The sequence below is a fragment of the Heterodontus francisci genome, chromosome 4, assembly GCF_036365525.1.
Source record: "Heterodontus francisci isolate sHetFra1 chromosome 4, sHetFra1.hap1, whole genome shotgun sequence".
Classification (NCBI taxonomy): domain Eukaryota; kingdom Metazoa; phylum Chordata; class Chondrichthyes; order Heterodontiformes; family Heterodontidae; genus Heterodontus; species Heterodontus francisci.
Genome location: NC_090374.1, coordinates 178,870,933 through 178,893,673, shown reverse-complemented (window position 1 = coordinate 178,893,673; position 22,741 = coordinate 178,870,933). Strand labels below are relative to the sequence as shown.

General features: G+C 41.0%; 1 protein-coding gene across 8 annotated transcripts in view; it reads left to right on the top strand.

Annotated features, from left to right (window-relative positions):
* Window positions 1-22,741, top strand: part of inip (ints3 and nabp interacting protein) — an 82,709-nt gene that overhangs the window by 18,334 nt on the left and 41,634 nt on the right. For 6 of the 8 annotated variants that reach the window (XM_068030663.1, XM_068030668.1, XM_068030671.1 and 3 more), the window contains 3 exons: window positions 15,909-16,011; window positions 17,665-17,755; window positions 20,499-22,575. The exons of the other annotated variants lie outside the window; for them this stretch is intronic. In XM_068030663.1, coding sequence (XP_067886764.1) covers window positions 15,909-16,011; window positions 17,665-17,755; window positions 20,499-20,594 — 290 coding nt within the window. In that variant the 3' untranslated portion in view covers window positions 20,595-22,575. Of the gene's footprint in view, window positions 1-15,908; window positions 16,012-17,664; window positions 17,756-20,498; window positions 22,576-22,741 lie in introns of those variants that run through there. 8 annotated transcript variants of the gene reach the window in all.

The window sequence follows — 22,741 nt, the reverse complement described above, 5'->3', positions numbered from 1 at the left end:
AAATCTTGTGCGCAGTGGTTACGGATACATTAAATTAGGGTATGGTGATACAATATGAAAATGACTAAAATAAGGAGCTAGTTAATGGAAGCTAATTGTAAGTGACTTCAGAAGGACATAGAGCAATTGTGCAGATAGATTTCAAATGAAATTTAACACCGAAATGTGAGGTGATACTTTTTTGGGTCTATGACATATACACTAAATGAAGGAGCACCTTGGCACAGACACTGTCTCTGTGTTGTAACATTGTATGATTGTATTATAAAAAGTATTGCTTGCTGTTGTACAGTTATCTTGGCAATGTTTGGTTACCTGTAGTGGTTTTTAAGTTACTGTAGAAATGTTTGCATGTTAACCAACACAATTGTACACGTTGTAAACAGTTGTTCTGTACGAACCTTGTCAAATAAAGGCTGCCTTTAATCACTTGCACCTGCTAAGGTAGAGGCTGAACGGTAGGGAAAGCTTATTAATTTCTTAAATTCTCGTACACTTCTTACACTACTAGAGTCTTTCCAGTATGATTGATACTTCTGTAGTTAAACAACAATAACATTTTGTATTTACATAGCATCTTTAATGTAATAAAATGCCCCAAGGCGGTTCACAGGAGCGTTATCAACCAAAATTTGACACCGAGGCATTATTAGGGCAGATGGCCAAAAGCTTGGCAAAGAGGTGGGTTTTAAGGAGCATCTTAAAGGAAGAAGGAGGTGGAGAGGTTTTGGGAAGGAATTCCAGAGCTTAGGGCCTAGGCAGCTAAAGACACAGCCACCAATGGTGGAGCAATTAAAATCGGGGATGCTCAAGAGGCCAGAATTAGATGAGTGTAGCTATCTGAGTGTTGTGGGACTGGAGGAGATTACAGAGATGGGGAGGGCTGAGGCCATGGAGGGATTTGAAAACCAGGATGAGAATTTTAAAATTGATGCATTGCTTAACCGGGAGCCAGTTTAGGTCAGCGAGTGAAGGGGTGATGGGTGAACAGGACTTTGTACGAGTAAGGACATGGCCAGCAGCGTTTTGGATAACCTCAAGTTTACAGAGGGTAGCATGTGGGAGGCTGGCCAGTTGTGTGTTGGAATAATCAAATCTAGAGGTTTCGGCAGCAGATGAGCTGAAGCAAGAGCGGAGTCAGGCAATGTTATGGAGATGGAAATAGACAGTCTTAGTGACACAGTGGCTATGTGATCGGAAGCTCAACTCAGGGTCACATATGACATCAAGCTTATGAACAGTCTGGTTTAGCCCCAAAGAGTTGCCAGGGAGAGGAATGGAGTCGGTAGCTAGGGAACGGAATTTGTAATGGGGACCAAAGACAATGGCTCCGGTCTTCCCAATATTTAACTGAAGGAAATTTCTGCTCATTCAGCACTAGGTAACAATTAATCAGTCTGATAATTCAGCCACAGATGGGGAGTCTAGAGAGGTGATGGTGAGGTAGAGCTGGGTGTGATCAGCATTTATGTGAAAACTAACTGTTTTCGGATGATGTCGCCGAGGGGCAGCACATAGTTGAGAAATCTGCCAACAATTAGATAGATAAGAATGGAACCAGGCGAGTGCAGTTCCATCCAACTGGAAGATGAAGAGATTTTGGAGGATGGTGTGTGTCAAAGGCTGCAGCCAGGTCAAGAAAGACGAGGAGGGATAATTTACCTTTGTCATAGTCACATAGGATGTCATTTGTGACTTTCAGAGCTGTTTCGGTATTGTGGCGAGACGGGAAACCTCATTGGAGGGATTCAAACATGGAGTTCTGGGAAAGATGGGCAGAGATTTGGGAGGCAACAACCTGTTTAAGGACTTTGAAGAGGAAAGGGAGGATGGAGATGGGATGGTAGTTTGCAACGACTGTGGAGGCAAGGGTTTTTGTTTTGAGGAGAGGGGTGATGATGGCACATTTAAAGGACAGAAGGAAAATACCTGAAGAGAGAGAACTATTAACAATATTGGCAAAGGAGGACCAGGAAGGGAAGTTGGGTGACCAGCAGTTTAGTGGGATTAGGATTAATGGAGCAGGAGGTGGGTGTCATGGACAAAATGAGTTCAGAGAGGGTATGAGGCCAGATTGGAGAGAAACTAGAGGAATCTCAATCACAGAATTGTTACAGCATAGGAAAATGAGAGTGCAGGGCTAGGGCATGGGGAAACCTTAAAGGAAGTCTGGCCCAGTGGGCTGGAGAAGGGAGAGAAGCAGCTGACCGGATGGTCTCAATCTTAGTGACAAAGAAATCCATGAGCTCCTCGTGCTTGTTGGAGGTGAGGATGGAGGAGACAGGAGAGGGGCTTAAGACTGTTTGTTTGAAGTAAAGGAGCTGGGGGCTATCTTTGCATTCAGGATGGTCCTGGAACAGTGAGCAGTTTTAGCAGATAAGAGCAGGATCCGATGGTGCTTTATGTGGTCCAGCCAGATCTGGTGGTGAAAGGCTAAACCAGTTGTCCTCCATATCTGTTCATGTCTGCGTCCCTTGGGTTTAAGGGAGTGGCGATGAGGGTCGTACCAGGGGACTGGCCGGGTTGAGAGAGTGTAATGGCTTTATTGGGGGCTATGGCATCAAAGGTGGAGATGAAGGTGCAGTTGAGCAAATCAGTAGCTGCATTAAACCAAACTATCTACACAAAAGATAAACTGCCCATTTATTCCCTACTTAGTATAGCCAGGTGTACAAGCCTCTACATGTGGTACAATACAGTATATCCTGTATTAAAAACGAATACCTTAATATGAGTTTAGGGCATTAATACAGTTTCACGGTTCATGAATAACGTAATTTTCACACCCATGGTTTCTGCCGTCAGTTGAGCTCTTTGATTGGAATTCTTTTTTGTAATTCGCTTACACATCCATTATCCTCTGTTACTACCAAATGAAATGATTTTTGTTTTGCTTTTGATTTGATGTAAAGTAGTAAAAACAGATCTAATCTATATCCTCTCATTAAATTATCAAATTTCTTGAACCCTAAACGACAAAAAGTATTAAATATTATCACGCAGTAATCATATTTATACATTCTGATTAAAATCTTGACTTTGGCCTGTAACTTTTGCCTTTACTGGAAGTGTAAATAGCTTAATTTCTAGGACAAATGCTGATCTTGGTGATTAATATGTATCCTTAGGAACTTACAATCTGATTTAATATTTTTATAATCAGGGTTCCTAGAATTTGGCAGAATCTCAGAACAAATTTCTGTGGCATGTCCAACCAGATTCTGCAGCAAGCATGTTACAAAGTGATTACAAGTATATATGCATTGATATGTGTCATAGCAATTTTTAGATTTTAAAACACACCACAGGTTTAGAGTAGGCCATTTGCACTATAAACTTAGACAGTGATGAAGATCAGAGGAGACTAGAGCTGGAGCTGAAGCAGCGACTATAGCTGCAGAACAGGAAACCGACCTGGAGCAGCCCTTCCACCAGTCAGTAGTCAGTGCTGCCACCAACCTCTAGTCATCCCTCGAAATGCATGGGGAATTTTTAGCACAAGCATGTATCCTAACACTTCTTGCACAGCACATAGAGCTCCAACACACTCAGGCAGACTTTATCTTGAATTTTTCTGCAGAAACGCTTTCTGTTTCACTTGAAGTTGATTTTGTACTGTCAGGATACTTAGGCCAGAATTTTACATGCCCCGCCCACCCCCTCGGGAATGGGCCGGGAGCCGGTGGGGGGGAAACAGCATAAAATCGAATGGGTTGGCGGGAGATGTCCTGTCCCTCACCTACCCACCTCTGCTGGTATTTATCAGCGGCAGGGGAGGTGGCGGGCAGGTTTGAGGTCCTTAAGTGCTAATTAATGGCCACTCGAGGGCCTTTTCCTGCTGCTGCTTATTTTACAAACAGCCAGAGGGCTCACGCCACTTGGTGAGATCACCAGGTATACCCTGGTGGCCTGATTGCGGGCTCAAGGCAGGGGGTGGGACGCTCCCTCCTCATCGGGCACACTTCGCCCCAGGAGGGGTCCCCACAGCACCAAAGGCGCCCCTGCTTGAAAGATCGTTTTCTCTTCTCTTTTCCCCCCCCCCCCCCCCCCCCCCGCTGCCGGGACGGAAGCCACAACCTCGGACAACCAATTGTCTGATGACCATAAAATCCAGTTATGACTTCGAGGGCTGCCTCCACGTTAAATCCTGCCCACAGTGTCAGCCATGGCTCAGTTAGTAGCACTCTCACCTCTGGGTCACAAAGTTCCGGGTTCAAGTTGCATTCCAGAGCCTGAGCACAAAAATCAAGGCTGACATTCCAGTGCAGTATTGAAGGAGAGCTGCACTATCGAAGGTACTGTCTTTCAGATGAGATGTTAAACTGAGCCACCGACTGCCCCGTCAAGTGGATATTTCAAAGAGCAGTAGGGGAATTAGCCCCAGTATCCTGGCCAATATTTATCCTTCAACCAACATCATAAACACAGATTATCTGGTTATTATCATGTTGAAGTTTGTGGGAGCTTGTGTGTATAAATTGGCTGCCATGTTTCCTAAATTACAACAGTGACTACACTTCAAAAGTATTTCATTGGCTGTAAAGTGTTTTGAGATGTCCAGTGGTTGTGAAAAGTGCTGTACAAATGCAAGTCTTTCCTTTATCGTTTGTCATTGCGATTTCAGTAAAGTTCAGTGGTAGTCGGCTTGCCACCCTATCAGGGAAATCTTTCTTAGAAGCATAGAATGGTTGCAGCACAGAAGGAGGCCATTCAGCCTATCGTGTCTGGGCCGGCTCTCTGCAAGAGCAGTTCAGCTAGTCCCACTCCCCTGTCCTTTCCCTGTAGCCATGCAATTTTTTTTTCTTGAGATAATTATCCAATTACCTTTTGAAAACCACAATTGAATCTGCCTCCAGTACACACTCAGGTTGTGCATTCCAGATCCTAATCACACACTGTGTTTAAAAAAAAGTTTACCCTCATGTCATCTTTTGGTTCTTTTGCCATTCACCTTAGTTCAGTGTTCTCTGTTTCTCGATCCTTCTGCCAATGGGAACGATTTCTCCCTATCTACTCTGCCCAGCCGCCTCATGATTTTGAACGCCTCTATCAAATCAGTGAGCCTGGGGAATTAATAATGGAAAATAATTACTGAGCAAATTGTTGGAGCTGTGCGCTCATCCTAGGGTCTTAAAAGAAGTGGCTAGTGAGATAGTTGATGCGTTGGTTTTAATTTTCTGAAATTCCCTAGATTCGGGGAAGGTTCCATTAGATTGGAAAATAGTGAATGTAACTCCTTTATTCAAAAAGGGAGGGAGACAGAAAGCCGGAAACTACAGGCTAGTTATTTTAATATGAACATATGAATTAGCAGCAGAAGTAGGCTATTCGGCCCCTTTAGCTTGCTCCGTCATTCAGGAAGATTATGGTTGATCTGCTTGTGTCTCAAATTCCACACACTCATCTAACCACCCCCCCCCACCCCAAAATAGCCTTTGATTCCCTTGCCTAACAAGAATCTATCTATCCCCGCCTTAAAATTATTCAATGACTCTGCCTCCACCGCTTTCTGAGGCAGAGAGTTCCAAAGTTGCACAACCATCTGAGAAAAAATTTCTCTTCATCTCTGTCCTAAAAGGGCAACCCCTAATTTTAAAACAGTGCCCCCTAGTTCTGGACTCACCCACAAGAAGAAACATCCTTCCCACATCCACCTTGTCAAGACCATTCAGGATCTTATATACTTCAATCAAGTTTCCCCTCACTCTTTTAAACTCCAATGAAAACAAGCCCAATCTATCCAACCTTTCCTCCTAAGACAACCTCCCATTCCAGATATCAGTCTAGTGAATCTCCTGTGAACCGCCTCGAAGACATTCACATCCTTCCTTAAATAAGGAGACCAAAACTGCACACAGTATTTGAGATGAGGTCGCGCCAATGCCCTGTATAACTGAAGCATCATATCCTTACTTTTATTTTCAATTACTCTCATAATAAAGGATAGAATTCCATTAGCCTTCTTTACTACTTGCTGTACCTGTATACTAACTTTTTGTGACTCATGCACTAGAACACCGAGATTGCTCTGCACCTCTGGGTTCTGCAGTCGTTCTCCGTTTAAGTAATAAAAGATAGGTAGGAAAGTAAGTTGCGAAGAGGATATAAGGAGGTTACAAAGGGATATAGATAGGTTCAGTGAGTGGACAAAGATCTGGCAAATGGAGTATAATGTGGAAAATGTGTAATTGTCCATTTTGGCAGGTAGAATAAAAAAGAAGCATATTATCTAAATGGTGAGAGATTGCCGAGCTCTGAGATGCAGAGGCATCTGGGTGTCCTCGTGCATGGTTCGTAAAAGGTTAGTATGCGAATACAGCAGGTAATTAGGAAAGCTAATAGAATGCTATCCTTTATTACAAGAGGAATTGAAAATAAAAGTAAGGATGTGATGCTTCATTTATACAGGACATTGGCGAGACCACATCTCGAATACTGTGTGCAGTATTGGTCTCCTTATTTAAGGAAGGATGTAACTGCCTTGGAAGCAGTTCAGAGAAGGTTTACGAGACTAATACCTGGAATGGGCGAGTTATCTTATGAGGAAAGGTTGGACAGCCTAGGCTTGTATCCGCTGGAGTTTAGAAGAGTAAGAGGCAACTTGATTGAAACATAAGATCCTGAGGGGTCTTGACAGGATGCATGTGGAAAGGATGTTTCGCCTTGTGGGAGAATCTGGAACCTAGGGATCACTGTTTAAAAATAAGGGGTTGCGCATTTAAGACAAATGAGAATTTTTCTCTGAGGGTCGTGAGTCTTTGGAACTCGCTTCCTCAAAAGGCAGTGGAAGTACAGTCTTTGAATATTTTTAAGACAGAGGTAGATAGACTCTTGATAAGCAAGGGGATAAAAGGTTATCGGGGGTAGGTGGGAATATAGAGTTGAGGTTACAATCATATCAGCATGATCTTGTTGCATAGCGGAGCAGGTTCAAGGAGCCAAGTGGCCTACTCCTGCTCCTAATTCGTATGTTCATATGTTCTTCTCTCAATCTTCTCTTTTCTAAGAGAACAACCCCAGCGTCCCCAATCTATCGATGTAACTGAAGTCTCTCATCCCTGGAACCATTCTTATAGATCGTTTCTACACCCTCTCTAATGCCTTCACATGCTACCGACAGTGTGGTGCCCAGAATTGGACACAATACTCCAGTTTCGGCTGAACTAATGTTTTATAAAGGTTTGTCATAACCTCCTTCCTTTTGTACTCTTTGCTCCTGGTTATAAAGCCCAGGATCCCATATGTCTTATCAACCACTTTCTCAACCTGCTCTGCCACCTTCAATGATTTGTGCACATATACACCCAAGTCCCTCTGCTCCTGCTCCCCCTTTAGAATTGTATTCTTTATTTTATATTGCCTCTCCTCGTTCTTCCTACTAAAATATATCACTTCACACTTCTCTGCATTAAATTTGATCCCTTTCCACCAGTCTGTTCGTGTCATCTTAAAGTCTATCACTATCCTCCTCCCAGTTCACAAAACTTCCAAGTTTTGTGTCATTTGCAAATTTTGAAATTGTTCCCTGCACACCCAAGGCTAGATCAAGAAAAGCAGTGGTCCTAGTACTGACCCCTGGGGAACCTCACTGTATACTTTCCTCCAATCCAGTTTGGTTTGGATTTTGCATTGTGCTCATTATTATTCTTGTTTTGTTTTATTTCATTTACCTCTCATTACTCTTCAGTTTGAGAGAGTGAGAAAGATGGGTTGTTACTAATGGTAACTGAAGTTATGTATGCTGGTCAACAAGAGTAAAAGTGCACTTCAGCCTCCCTGATGATCACTAAGCTGAGGGTAGTATGAATCCAGAAGGACCAAAGATTTCCAAGATTGATTACTGCTCTGTGCTGAGTCAACTTATTTTAATCACAATGACAATGTTGGTGCTACAGTCAGAAACATGGGAAAAATAAATTGCTGTCTAATTTGTAGAGATTGCATTTTACATTGAGCATAGACGCTACGATCGAGTTTACAATTTTCTTCCAGATTGCTATAAAAATGGCCTCTGCATTTGGAGCATTTTTATTGAACACTACCATCATTGGTTTTCTGTTCAGTAATTAGATTTATATTTTGTTGCAGTTCTAAGAGAAATGTCTTGGTTTATATGAAAGGTAAACAGTCTTTTGTAACTGGATAGAATTATGATTTTTAAATGGATCTCCCAAACACGCTTGATCATCATCCACTATTACTTTTGTATGTTTCGTTTATTGTAACAAGTGATACAATATGATCTTAGTAAAATGGAGATGGATAGGTTCAGCAGTTAATTTTTTTTTTAAATCGCTCTTCATCCTGGTGACATTGTGCATTGGTCATCATTGGTAGAAATGGAGCTTCCCTACATGATGAGTGCCCAATTTTGGCCGTACATCTGTGGAAGCACCAATTAGAGGCCAACTCCTTATGAAAGAAGGAAATGGGGAGGATAATTGGAGATTGAATAATGCTGTGCATGCAAAAGTTGTTAAACAGTTAATTTTGTTAGATGCCTGTGATCCAAGCATCCGCTTCCAAGTAAGTCAGGCAACAGCATGTGGTGAAGTTAGCTCCAAGAAATTAAATCTCCAAATTTAAAAAAAATCTAAATGGTAGTGGGGAGGATATTGATATACTCAGCTGTCTAGGGCCCATATTCTGGTATTCCCTCCCTTAAACACGTCTTCACTTTCCCCTTCCCTAAAACTCACCTCTTTGACCAAGCTTTTGGTCAGCCTGCTAATATCATCTGCATCAGTGGTGGAGGGAGTGAATGTTGAAGATGTTGGATGGAATATCTCTAGTATTAAGATTGGAGCATTTTATTTCCAAGATCAGTTTATGGATAAACATCCAAAAAGAAAAAATCTGCAAGTATATGTGAGGTAATTATGATCAGTATTTAAGCTGCATCATAGACAGACCCAAAACATTGATATATCGTTTTAGTGTGAGTAGTGCAGTAGTTATAAGACAACAGCTTTGGACTGTAACTCTGGTATTAGAGTTTAAATGACTGTCTCAACAGGTATTTGCTCGTGACCTTCTTCCACATGGCAACTTCTTGCCAAGCTGCCCAGATTTGGGCGGCACAGTGGCGCAATGGTTAGCACCGCAGCCTCACAGCTCCAGCGACCCGGGTTCAGTTCTGGGTACTGCCCGTGCGGAGTTTGCAAGTTCTCCCTGTGACCGCGTGGGTTTCCGCCGGGTGCTCTGGTTTTCTCCCAAAGCCAAAGACTTGCGGGTTGATAGGTAAATTGGCCATTGTAAATTTCCCCTAGTGTAGGTAGGTGTTAGGAGAAAGGTGTGGATGTCGTAGGGAATATGGGGTTAATGTAGGATTAGTATAAATGGGTGGTTGTTGTTCGGCACAGACTTGGTGGGCCGAAGGGCCTGTCTCAGTGCTGTATCTCAAAATAAATAAATAAATCATTTGTGGAAGTGGAGTGAGGAAAAATGACTGCAGAGGGACTACCTTTCAGCATTGTTTATGTGGGACTCTTGGCAGATTAACTGTTATCCATTGACTTCTCCTTGGACCATCCCAGTTGAGAGTTACATGACTGGAAGTGGGGAGACGAAAATGTTTAAATATTTTATTCTTTTTTCCCCCCCATCTCCCCCTCCCCCAGCGCCTCAAAGCACCATCTCCAATTAAGTTGGTTAAGGCAGTGAGTAACTTAGCTATTGAAACAAGAAGGGTCGTATGTTCAGTTTGAAACTATGCTGTGGTGGATGATTTCAAGCAGGAAAAAGTGGTAGTGCTATAAGTGACCTCTTTGCCCTAGTTTAGGGAAAGGAGAATCCTCTTGAGATTCATATGCATGATTGCCATCCAACAACCCCAGATGGAAGTGTGCGTCCGTAGATTTCAGGTGAGGATAGAATCTGCCTTAATTGTGATAACCTCCATGATCAACAACCTGCTGACATTCACCATATAGGCTCACACATCAATAATAGCCATTTACTCATGATACTGGAGGATAACTGGCACTTGTAGAATTAGAACAACGAGGAGAGGGGAGAAACTACCAGGGGAGAGTGCATAATTTCTGTAAGTCTGATGTAATCCAGCCTTTTTCAATTTTGAACTAACTTATTAAGTATTGTAATTCCCTACTTGGTGAGTTTCAAAACTTCAAGAAATCTGTAAACGGAGGCCAGGTGTTTCCTTGAGGTAGAGATGAAAAGGAATCAAATTGTCTGAAGCCTTCAGACAATTGCCTGAAATAAGTGGTCACAGTATTAGCAAACACTTTGAGGAGGCTTTTATCCAGGGGTCATAGTGGAGCCAAAGTAACTAAAAAGGAAAATTAGTTTCCTTTTAATTACATGTAGTATTTATGTTATTGGATCGTTGTACTCAATTATAACATTGTCCTTGAGTTGCAAGTTTTCAGGCTGACATGATCTTTTGAGTGCATGCGCTAAAAGTATCCTGTCTGTGGATAAGCTTGTATTGCTGCTCAGTTTCTGCAGGGGTTGTAGAAACCTTTACATTCCTGTTTTTTTTTTTCTCTTTCTTACCCCTCCAGTTTTTTCCTTGCTCTGCAACGGACAGTTGGTCCATGTGGGAGGACATTGCAAAGTTGCTTGATCCTGACCTCATCAGATGCCCACACGTGTAAACTGTGGACACTGATCATGAGTGGGAATCCCATCTGATATACCCTTACCTCAATCGAACGCACTGAGGCTAATTGTAGCACCCTTGCTTCCAATCCTGGCTGAGATCAACTAACTTGCACTTGCAGGGTATCAAATTTAGGAGCAAAATACTGTGGATGCTGGAACTCTGAAATGAGAACAGAAAGTGCTGGAAATATTCTCAGCAGGTCTGGCAGCATCTGTGTAGAGAGAAAGAGAGTTAATGTTTCAGGTCTGTGACCCTTGATGAAGGCCTGTGGCTCAAGTATTCCCTCTCTTCATAAACTCGGGTGTTGAGTAGGATGAACCTTTGCAATGTGATTATTGACTTTGTTCTTAAAATTTCTCGTCTCTTTCTTCAGTTGTAGTATCTGCTCAGGCATTAGGGTAGTTTTGCACTTCTATCATCCTCAGAAAAGCCCTCATTAAAAAAAAAAAAATGGAAATATGTTTGAAACCTTTTACTGATCCAGCCAAATGTATGAATAAAGCAGTGATTTTTTTTAACCTCTTGAAGCTTCCTCTGACTATTATATATGAATTAATGGAGGATAACCACATGTACTTGCATTACACATAAAAGCACTATGACTTTGAAGGGTCTATTTGAACAGATATGGAACCTCTGGAGCTTGGTGTACTATAGCCAGAATCACTCAGTTGAATTATGTTTCTTTTAAACAATGAAATGTTTTCAACCTTTTTAAAGTGACTCCCATGTACACTCCTACTTCCACAACATCACATATTCTTCTTTGTAATGTACAGTAATATCACTTTGTTTCAAGAATTAAGAAAACCTGTAAAGGAGAAACCTTTCAAAAGGCTTGTGCGTTTAGTTCTCATTCGTAAACAATTAGGGTCTGTCCTGACAGCAAGATAATTTTTTTTTGAGCTAATAATTTTACTGAATTTGCAATGAAACATTTTGGGGAGGAAAAATGAAATTGTGCAGAAGAACTCTTAAACGTATTTGGTGGATGTAGGCTCAACATTTGCTTTAGTTTGCTTTGTTTTTTAAAAATCAAGGAGGGATGGGCAAGTGAGAGGAGTGCTGAATTTGCTTCTTGTGAATTTTAAGAGACTGCTTTTATTCCTTTTGTGCCCACATTTATGGGCAGCGCAGTGGTTAGCACCACAGCCTCACAGCTCCAGCAACCCGGGTTCGGTTCTGGGTACTGCCTGTGCGGAGTTTGCACGTTCTTCCTGTGACCGCTTGGGTTTCTGCCGGGTGCTCCGGTTTCCTCCCACTTGCAGGTTGATAGGTAAATTGGCCATTGTAAATTGCCCCTAGTGTAGGTGGGTGGTAGGAGAATGGTGGGGATGTGGTAGGGAATATGGGATTAATGTAAGATTAGTATAAATGGATGGTTGTTGGTCGGCACAGACCCGGTGGGCCGTAGGGCCTGTTTCAGTGCTGTACCTCTCTATGACTCTATTTTCTCTGTCTTCACCATTCATGATTGGTTGTGGCATGATTCAGAGCTGTGATCTGATCCGTTGGTTGTGGGATCACATGTCTCTGTCGATAGCATGGTGCTTCTGTTTAGCATGCATGTAGTCCTATTCTTTCGTCTTTACGTTGTTTTCTGGTTCCCAGATGTTGGAAAGAATCACACTTTAAACTTGGAAAAGGCTGGAGTCAGTCTTGTTTTTTTCAGCATCATGCTCTGTGCTATAGATGTCAGAGCTTTGGACGCGAATGCTATTGGCTTTTCCTCTTGAACCAGGGCTGCTCCCAGTCCTTTTATGGAAGCATCTACTTGCAGAGTGACAGGTTTCTTTCTGTCGTAGTACGACAGACCTGTCTCCTTGTATACTACCTTTTTGAGTTTGTTGAAACTCTTGACCACTGGCACTCTACATCTTCTTTCATCAGCTCCCACAGGTTTGCTGTATGTTCTGACTAGCGGAATAAAGGAGCTCATGTATTGTATCAAACCAAGGAAACTTCTCAACTCTGTTATCTCTTGGGGCCTTCATCCCTGGGATGGCTGAGATTCTTCCAGGGCTCAGCTTAACTCCGTCAGGTATGTACACCATTCCGAAGAACTGGCTTTCTGTCACTTTCACAATGTATTTGCGTTTAGCTTAATCCCAGCTTTCCTGGTTCTCTCCATGGTTTCATGTAGATGGTTATCATGATCTTTTCCATCTACACCATCTATCTGGATATCATCAGCTATGCCGACTGCTCCTTTTGCATCCCCTCTGTGTCTCGTCTACTTTCTGTTGGAACATATCCTGCCTCACTTTGAGGCCAAAGGGTAGATGCAGCAATTTGTACCGTCCAAAGGGTGTGTTGAATGTTGTCAACAGTGAAGATTCTGCGTCTAGCTTCATGTTCCAGTAGCCATTTCTGGCATCAGGTTTGCTGAAAACTTTTTCCCCTGCCAGTGCTGGTGTGATTTCTTCCAATGTTGGAATAGTGTAGTGATCCCTCTTTATTCCTTGGTTAAGATTTTTGGGATCTAGGCAAATTCTTTCTTATTCATTTGGCTTCTCTCTCACCATGATGGAACTGTAGGCTCTGTGACTCTGGCAATCACCTTCTTTTCTTCCATTTCTTGGAGCTCTCTTTCAAGCTATCCTTTTAGTTCTACTGGTACTTTACGTGGGGGATGAATAACTGGTTTCATCACTGCGTCAATAATGATGTGATACTCAAACTCTTCGAAGCATCCAACTGTCTCACCAAAACACTCTGGGTACGTTTGTACCAGATGATCTTTGCTTCTGATTGGAGGGCGCTTTTCAACGGGCGTACTATCTTCAACCCTCAGTGTTGCCTCCTTCACATCATGGTTTACTGAGATAATCTGCAGTTCTTCATAACTGCTCAACCCTATTTTAGCTGGCTCATCTGTTTCTGTGACGTAGAACATACAGATAACATCTTTTCCTTTTGTGTGTCCCTCTGATTTGGGTTGTTCCTAGCTGTTGAATCTCAGTTCCCCCCTATGCTGTTAGCATGATGTTTTTTGGTTTCAGAACACCATCTCTTGGATAACCATTTTTCTCCAAATTTTCAGGAAAGATCTTGTATAGTTTGAGCAGAATGATGTTACTCTGCGCTCCAGGATCAATCTTCACCTTCAGATTTATTGTTGTGGGCTTATTTCTCTTCCTGATTTGAATGTTTGTGTGAATTTCTTTTCTCTGGGAACTGTCACATCCAGACATTTTGTGTAATTCTATTATTCCTATGTCTATCATGTTCTCAAACCCATCGCCATCTTCCACGGTATGGATGTTTTGGTTTCTTTCGTTATTCCTTTGCCCTGTTGTTCTGGCTCTGATGACTCGTCTGCCACCCTCTCGCCTTGTTCTGCACATCTTTTCCCAGTGATTGGGCTTTCCGCAAGCTCTGCAGATTGATCCATATGCGGGACATTTTCTTCTATCTGTCAATTCATGTTCTTGTCCACAGCTCCTGCACATCTTTCTCTCTATTTGGTATGCATTCTTTAGTTGTTGTTTCACTGCATCGACCCTGCTGCCTGTCACTTGGCTTAACTGAAGGCTAGCCATTTGGGAGGTCAGAGTCTTCATCTGCCTGCTTGTGGCTTCATGTGCTCTGGCAGTGTCTACAGCCTGCGATATTGTGAGCTTGTCCTGTCCGATCAGAGCTTTCTGTACTTCAGGATGCGCAGAACCCCAAATGAGCTGATGTATCAGACGTTCATCTGTGTCCTTAACTTTACATTTTCTGGCTGCATTTTTCAATCTTGCTACAAAATTGTCAATAGACTCGCCTAGTTTCTGTCTGAGGCCTTGAAATTCATTTCGGTATTCATTCCGATGATTTGATTTTGGCTGGAGATGGGTGCTGAATCTTTCAAAAATTTTGTCTGGGTTTCTGCTGTCCTTTATGCCTAGGTCCCAGCTATTAAATACATTTAGTCCTTTATCTCCAACCCACAGAAGGATAGCTGACCCTCTCCTCTTCACTAGTGCCTTTTAGGAAACTACTGAATGCCAAATTGCACTTTTGTTTAAACTTCTCAAATGCCTCTACGACATCATCAGCTTCCCAATTCATGATGGGCTGAAGCAGTGCATTCATTCCTGTCCCGGCTGACATTTTTTTTTAAAGTTTTCACACGAGTCATTCAGTTTTTCTTTCTGTCTCTCTGGCATTAATTTGGGTCACTTTTCTCAATCTGATGCTTTTAAAAATGTTCTAGGTTTACTCACAGACACTCGCTGCCACCATGTTTCGTCTTTGAATTGTTTTCTGGTTCCCAGATGTTGGAAAGAATCACACTTTAAACTTGGAAAAGGCTGGAGTCAGTCTTGTTTATTCCAGCACCATGCTCTGTGCTATAGAGCCTGGTTCAACTGGTTCTTGTGTTGCATATAACATGACTCCCCAGTGCAGCTGTGAATGTGGCCCCCCCATTGGAACACTTAGACATGACAACTAGTTCCTAGCTAATTAGTTCCTAACACTTTACAGATAGTATAGCAATATATAACATATTATAACACCTATGTTGCAGCTTCACCTGGTTGGCACCTTTTTTTAGGTACACCTGGCGCTGCTTATGGCATGCTCTTCTACACTCCTCACTGAACTAGGATTGATCCTCTGGCTTGATAGTAACAGTAGTGAGAGATATGCCAGGCCATGAGATAACAAATTATGGTAGAATGCAATTCTGCGGCTGCTGATGGCTCATTGCACTTCGTGGTTGCCTAGTTTTGAGCTTCTAGATCTGTTCTGAATCTGTCCTGTAGAATACAGAGGTGGTGCTACTCAACACGGTGGAGGGTGTCTCCAGTTTCAGGCCCCATTTACTGTGTTTCTCCTCCTGGGAAAACATTTCTAGACTGGGCCAAGATGAGAAAATAGCTGGTGGGAATCTGCATTGTGCCACTCTAGCATACCAATGTGAATTGCCAACAATCAATCAAGAGGCTTGGTGGGTTGCAGTGTAAAATCCTGCTTGGTCTGTACTGCAGTGTGGACGTACAATGTGAATCTTTTATTCCAGGCCTTGCCTTTCAATCCTCATTACAGGGTATCTAAGAACTAAAACATCCTTACAATTCAGACCAAGGAACCACATAGTTGGCTTTTCAGATCACTGTCTTTCATTTGAAACTGGCTCCAAGTTGAGCTAACCAGTCTCTTTAAAACTATAGAGTGAATTTTATGAAGTCAGGAGTTCTTCTGCTTAATTAGATACCTGTGGTGCAGGATGAGTCCTGACCCATGTTTTGACTTGCCATTTGCACTCTCAAATTTCATTCGTAATTGTTTTAAGACTTTCAGAACAAAAACCGTGCTGCTATCCTGGCAGAGCTCAAACAAGAGAAGAAAAAGTTGATAATGCAGAATCAGTCATCTATGAACAACCCTGGAGCCAGGTACAGTGCGCCAGATCTTTCTTACAATTTCCTTTTGCATGACTGTGCATGGGAGCTGGAAAATGTGCACAGTCATTAGTATATTTCAAAGTGAGCTGAAGGCTGAATTTGATATGGCTGAGGAGTGATGGTTATCTCACTTTGCAACACTTTCTCAGTAATAACCTGAAGAATGCTTATGATTTATCATAAATTTCCACCTTTTCAGTCTCCAGTTGTATTAGTAAATTAGCAAGATTTAAAAAGATACAGATCTTTTGGACAGATGGGGAGAAGTTAATAGTGCCTCTAGGCAATCTACCTGCCTTTCAGTATTCCATTTGTTTTAGTATAGTAGTGGATACGTAGTATTTCTTTGGTCCAGACATTTAGTGGTACAGTACAGTAGCTCCTACATCACAAAAACTGTCATCCTGCGAGGTCTAGATCATTGTCCACTAATACATATGCATCATAGTGACAACCTGTGTTTGAAAGATTGGGGTCAGAATACTATCAAGATGCATGTTAAAAATGTAATCTTAATGTTTAATGTTTGGTAAAATCACTTGAAAACTGCTCTGCAAACTTCTTGACTGTGTAACTCCCACAATTTTTGGTTTCTCCTGACTGGTGTAATTTGAGCACCTTGTTAATTGATCTAGTCCACTCCAATCAATATATTATCCCATGTTTATCAATAATGTTTTTTAAAAAATGATAATTAAAGTCTTAAACTTTTTCTGAGCTTTTAAACAATGTGATGCGTTGCATTACCACTGATTCTATTATCACAATCAGTATTGCAGTGACTGTTTCACTGGAATACACTTAAAATCGTGATGTGAGGAATATTGTACTCATTGCTATCCCACGTTAAATTTATTTTTATGTTAATTGTACAGCATAAAATATACATTTTAACAAATATGTGCACATTACAACAATCATTGGGTGGATGCACACAAGAAGAATTCAGACTATGCTTGATCATACCTTCCCCATTTTTAATCTCCAGTGCAGGTACAAATATAATGCGCCAGTTAAATGAAGCATGTCGTATAAACATAACTTTGATACGAGGAGGTTTGGGTTCTTGGCCATAAGTGTATATAGACCAGATTTTATAGGCCTATATTTTCTGAAGTTTAGAGAAATGAGAGGTGATCTCATTGAAACATAAAATTCTTAAGGGCTTGAGAGGGTAAATACTGGGAGAAAGTTTCCCCTAGCTGGGGAGTCTAGAACTAGGAATCACAGTTTCCAAATAAGGAGTCAGCCATTTTGGACTGACATGTTGAGAAATTTCTTCACTCAGAAGGTTGTGAATCTTTGGAATTCTCTACCGCAGAGAGCTGTGGATGCTCAGTCATTGAACATTTTCAAGTCAAAGATCGATAGATTTTTGGATGCTAAGGGAATATAAGAGATAAGGGGATGGGGTGGGAAAGTGCAGTTGAAGTAGATGTTCAGCCATGATTTTATCAAATGTGGAGCAGGCTTGATGGGCTATATGGGTTACTCCTGCTCTTATTTCTTATGTTCCTATTAAGCCTACAATTGGTATTTTGGTGCACCTTGAATAGATAGCAATTATGTGCTGACTGTATATGGGGATACTTGGATAACTGAGGTTTGGATGCATACCTTATTTTTTGCATTACTCTCTCACAGTATTCCTTTATCAAGACCTGCTTTTGCGAAAGATTTTCGGGACCACGCTGAGCAACAGCACATAGCAGCACAACAGAAAGCAGCCTTGCAGGTAGTTCTTAACAAAGATTTTCTCATCTGTGCTCATGATTTGGGAATTATATTCCCTCTTTTGTTTGTCAGGTCATTAGCTAAAAAAGGTTGTGAATTGACATTTTGCTCCATTGTGAACCTGTATAGTGTATTCATGCCATTGCACTATCTCCATGTATTAATCTTCTCAAGTACACACATTCTTTAGGCACATGTAAGTCATGATGTTTGCATTTTAAATGGTGTGGAACTTTGTGAGTGTAAAAAAATTGCCCTGGAGAAAACTTTGATAAAACTAATGTAAAATGAAATTTCAGAGATGAATTTTGTTAAAAGTTATTTAAAAACTATTTATAAAATTAAACATGACAAGTTTACTGTAGCAAAAGGTTTTGGTATAGCATGGGTAGTTTTGCCTTGGGTGGATTGGTGGGGAGGGTGGGGAAATCATAGGACTTGTGGTCCCAACAGAAGGTATATTCTAAGATTAGCTATGCCCAGGACTTCTTCAGTAGTTAGCTTTTATGTGTGTAGAGACAGAGAAATTCTTTGTTTTTTAGTTTATAAGGAAGGCAGATCCGACAACATTGAAATACAGTGGTCTCAATCAAGTGAAAATAGCATTACTAATTAAAGCATGGAAAAAGATATTGATTTGAAGACTAAGAGGCTACAGTGACCATCCCACATCAGAAACAGGCTTGCAATGCTTTGAATGCACTGTGCAGGCCCACAATGTAATTACTACATATGAATTAGGAGCAGGAGTAGGCCACTCGGCCCCCTCGAGCCTGCTCCGCCATTCAATAAGTTCATGGCAGAACTGATTACTCCACATTTCCATCTACCCCCGATAACCTTTCACCCCTTGCTTATCAAGAATCAAGAATCACACGAAGGAAGGAAAACAGATTTTCAGAAATCGCTTTTTAAAAATAATATTTCATAAGAAAAAACTGTGTATCGAGCACTAACCTTATCAGTCAGGAGGCCATGTTTGTCGTAAACGTCAGAATAATCCTTGCATTTCGGAAATATTTCCTTCACAACGTCCAGCTCAACGTCTACCTCTGCCTTAAAAATATTCAAAGACTCTGCTTCCACAGCCTTTTGAGGAAGAGAATTCCAAAGACTCATGACCCTCAGAGAAAAAATTTCTCCTCATCGCTGTTTTAAATCGCCGACCCCTTATTTTTAAACAGTGACCCCGAGTCCTAGATTCTGCCACAAGGGGAAACATCCTTTCCACATCCACCCTGTCAAGACCCCGCAGGATCTTACATGTTTCAATCAAGTTACCTCTTATTCTTCTAAATTCCAGCAGATACAAACCTAGCCTGTGCAATCTTTTCTCGTACGACAGCCTGCTTATATCTAGTAAACCTTCTCTGTACTGCCTCCAATGCATTTGCATCCTTCCTTAAATAAGGAGACCAGTACTGTACACACTACTCCAGATGTGGTCTCACTAAGACCCTGTATAGCTGAAGCATAACCTCCCTACTTTTGTATTCAATTCCTATCGCGATAAATGATAACATTCTATTAGCCTTCCTAATTATGTGCTGTACCTGCATACTAACCTTTTACGATTCATGCACTAGGGAATTAACTGACAGTCACCATAAACTGGTGCATTCTTCATGGCAATGCCTGTACCAATCAGAGTTTACTTGCCAACCAATCAGCACTCTCTTCTCATACAGTATAAAGTGTTTGCTTTCCCTCACATTGGTATACTTGCGGAATGTCCTGATGAGTGCAAGACAAAAAGCTTTAACAACATGTCTGTATTTTCAGAAATACTCAATACAGCAGTCATGAGTTGAGATGCACTTCTTTGCTTCCTCTTCTGTTCTTCTTTGAATGGAGTTTGATTAGTTTTAAATATTTAAGGCTGTGAGTTCCTTGCGATCTGTAACTCGTGTAATGAACTAACTTTTCTTCATTTAAGGCATGATGACCATGTGGTCTGCTTTTTTATTTGTTCAGGGGTTATGGGCATCACTAGCAAGGCCAGCATTTATTGCCCATCCTCTGTTCCTCTTTATCCTTTTTCATTCTTGATTTGTTTATTGCTCAAGTGCTAAAGACATAAACATTAAAATTTTAGTCATTATATAGTAAGTCTGAAAGTTAAACTTTTTGAGTTGTATTCAGTTCATCATCTTATCCATTCATTACTCTTACAGATGTTCATCTGAGCCTCCATCTATTAGTTCAAGCGAGCATTAAAGATTGAAAAAGAGCAGAGGGTTCTCCATTATCGACTAGCACCTCCTTCACACCACTTAAAAGCAAATTGGTCATTCATCTCATTCTGTCTCTAAGATGTTGCTGCCACAGAATAATTTCTGCGTTTGCCTACAGAGCAACAGTCACTACACTTAAAGTAGTTAATTGTGTAAAGCACATTGAGACATTTTGAGAAAGGTGTGTGTATACTTTTCAAAAGGTGATGCAAGTGTAAGCTCATTAGTAGCTTATTCAGTCATTTACCTGATTTCAGATTGGATTGGTCATGTTTTCCCTATTGGAGAGATTTAAAATCTTGGGGATGCTTTGCTGTTTCAATAATTGAGCTGGTAATGTTTAACTCATTTTGCTTATCATTTGTAAATAAACCTTCAGTTTTCTTTTAAACCAATTGCAACTTAGTTTTGCTGGTAACAAATTAAGCCATGTACTGACAATTTTATGTTTTATTATTGAACAATGTCTGCTTAAAAAATCTAATTGGTATTTTTTCATTTGTTCCTCAGCATGCACATGCGCATTCATCAGGATATTTCATAACTCAGGACTCTGCTTTTGGAAATCTCATTCTTCCTGTGTTGCCTCGTTTAGATCCAGAATAACCATCCAAAATAATGACTAGCAAACTGATGGGGACTTTCTTTATATAAATAGGACTTCATTTTTCACACCTGAAAGAACACCAGTAAAGGGAAAAGAAAGCTTTTGCTCAATGCCATCAGTGGACCATGACCTTTCATCTTACAGATTTTGTGAACGGATATTTTGTATGAGAGAAAAAGCAATGCCCAGTTTATGTTGTTTACTTTTTTTTGTGACTGGCCCTAGTTTAGAGTTAAATTCGCCAATACCCAAGCATTCTGTAGCATTTTAACATCAACTGATCGCAATTTTGGATATCTTTAGAGTTTTGACAAATGGCGAGGCCTTTGTACATACTCTGTGAAATAAGAATTTGCTGTGAGAAAGACAGTATTTTTTTGCTGTCTGTTGCTTGTGGCTGCTTCATTATACTCATAATATGGCCTCAACCTTTACATGCTACTAAGACAAATAGGAATTGTCAAGCTTCTGAAATCTAAATTCAGCGAGTTTAGAAATATTCAGTTGGAGGAAATCTACAGTAGCTGTCTTATATAAAAAAAAATTTGGTTGTGTATAAATGTATTCTCTTCAGTAATTCAGCTGTAGCTAAAATAATGTATTTGGCTTTGTGGCGCCTTTACTTTTCCTCACCAGAAGTCCCTCACACAAATGGATGAGGTTTTATGAGTAAGCTGCTAAAGATGAAAGGCCATTTTTTTAACTGCTGCAAAGGAGAAGTTTTTTTTTTAGTTGCATTTTGTGAAAAGTCAATATCATACTCACTTCTTGCTTTGGTACATGACTTTATTTTTATTATTTTTTTTCAATTAAGTTAATAATCTTAGCTTTTGCGTGTAGCCACCTATAGTTTTTGAAGTGCTGCATCAGGCCATGTTCAGAACTAATTACTGAAGCTGTAAAAACAGAAAATGCTGGAAATACTCAGGAGTTCAGGCATTGATGGAGGAAGAAACAGTTAACTTTTCAGGTCGATTACTTTCATCATGAAAAAAAGAGATGTAACTGATTTTAACCATGTACAAAGGCAGGGGGAGAGGAGAGGAAAACAACTGTTACAACTCTAACCTTTTCCAGTTCTGACAAAAGGTCATCGACCTGAAATGTTAACTTTGTTTCTTTCGCCACAGGTGCTGCCTGACCTACTGAGTATTTCCAGCATTTTCTGTTTTTATTTCAGATTTCCAGCATCTGTAGTATTTTGCTTTTGTATAAGTTACTCAAGATACAATTACTTGTCAGTTCACTTTTTGGCATGATGATGGAGCACTAACTTGCTGAGGAGTGTTAAATTTCTTGTTCATACCAGAAATGCAAGAAGCGCTACATCATTGATCCAGTCACTCCAGACGTTTATCTCATTGTTCCTGATGGCTATCCATAGATTGGCACTGGGGGAGGACTGGGATCAGGGTCTGTCTGTCACAGATGGTTTGAGGTGCAGGGAAATCGAAGAATTCCCAAATAAAATGGTCGAATCTAACGGGTGGAGGAAAGAAAAAGGGCAGCTACCCTGATGACTCAGCAATTTTGTTCAGTGAATTGTTGGCGTTACAACTGATTCCAGGATTCATCCCTGGTCTGCAGTCGGTTAGGAGTTCTCTCGCTGGGACAGCAGTGAAGGTGCTACAATTAAACGTGGTTAGGGAGAGGGCAGAAAGAACATCCATAATTTCCACAACTGATCATTAACCAGCATGCCCTGCTGGAAGTGTGGACTTCAAGTGAGAGTGGGATTTAGCATGGCTGTGGTTCTTCCTGCTGGTGCTAACCATCACAGCTTAATGGCGACCTGAGCAAGGTGCCTGACAGTAAATGGCTCTATGTAATTGCAGCTCAGCAAGGAGTTGAGATCATTAGGGGAGGGGAGAACTTTTTCAGGGAAAAATCAGTTAAAAGATGGAAAAAAACACAAATGTTCATCTTGTAGCTGTTTTAAAAGTTATTTTTTTAGATGGATCTGTGCGCTATAAATATCAACTTGCTCACTCTTTTCCTCCAAAGTGCTCTATCACAAGTTCTTTGTAGCAGCAAATTCTTTCCTGTTTGTGTCATGTAAAAATAGCATTTTTGCCATATTAATGATTTTAGAGCTGGTGTTACATAGAACTTACAGCAAAAGAAACAGGCCCATTCAGCCCAGCTG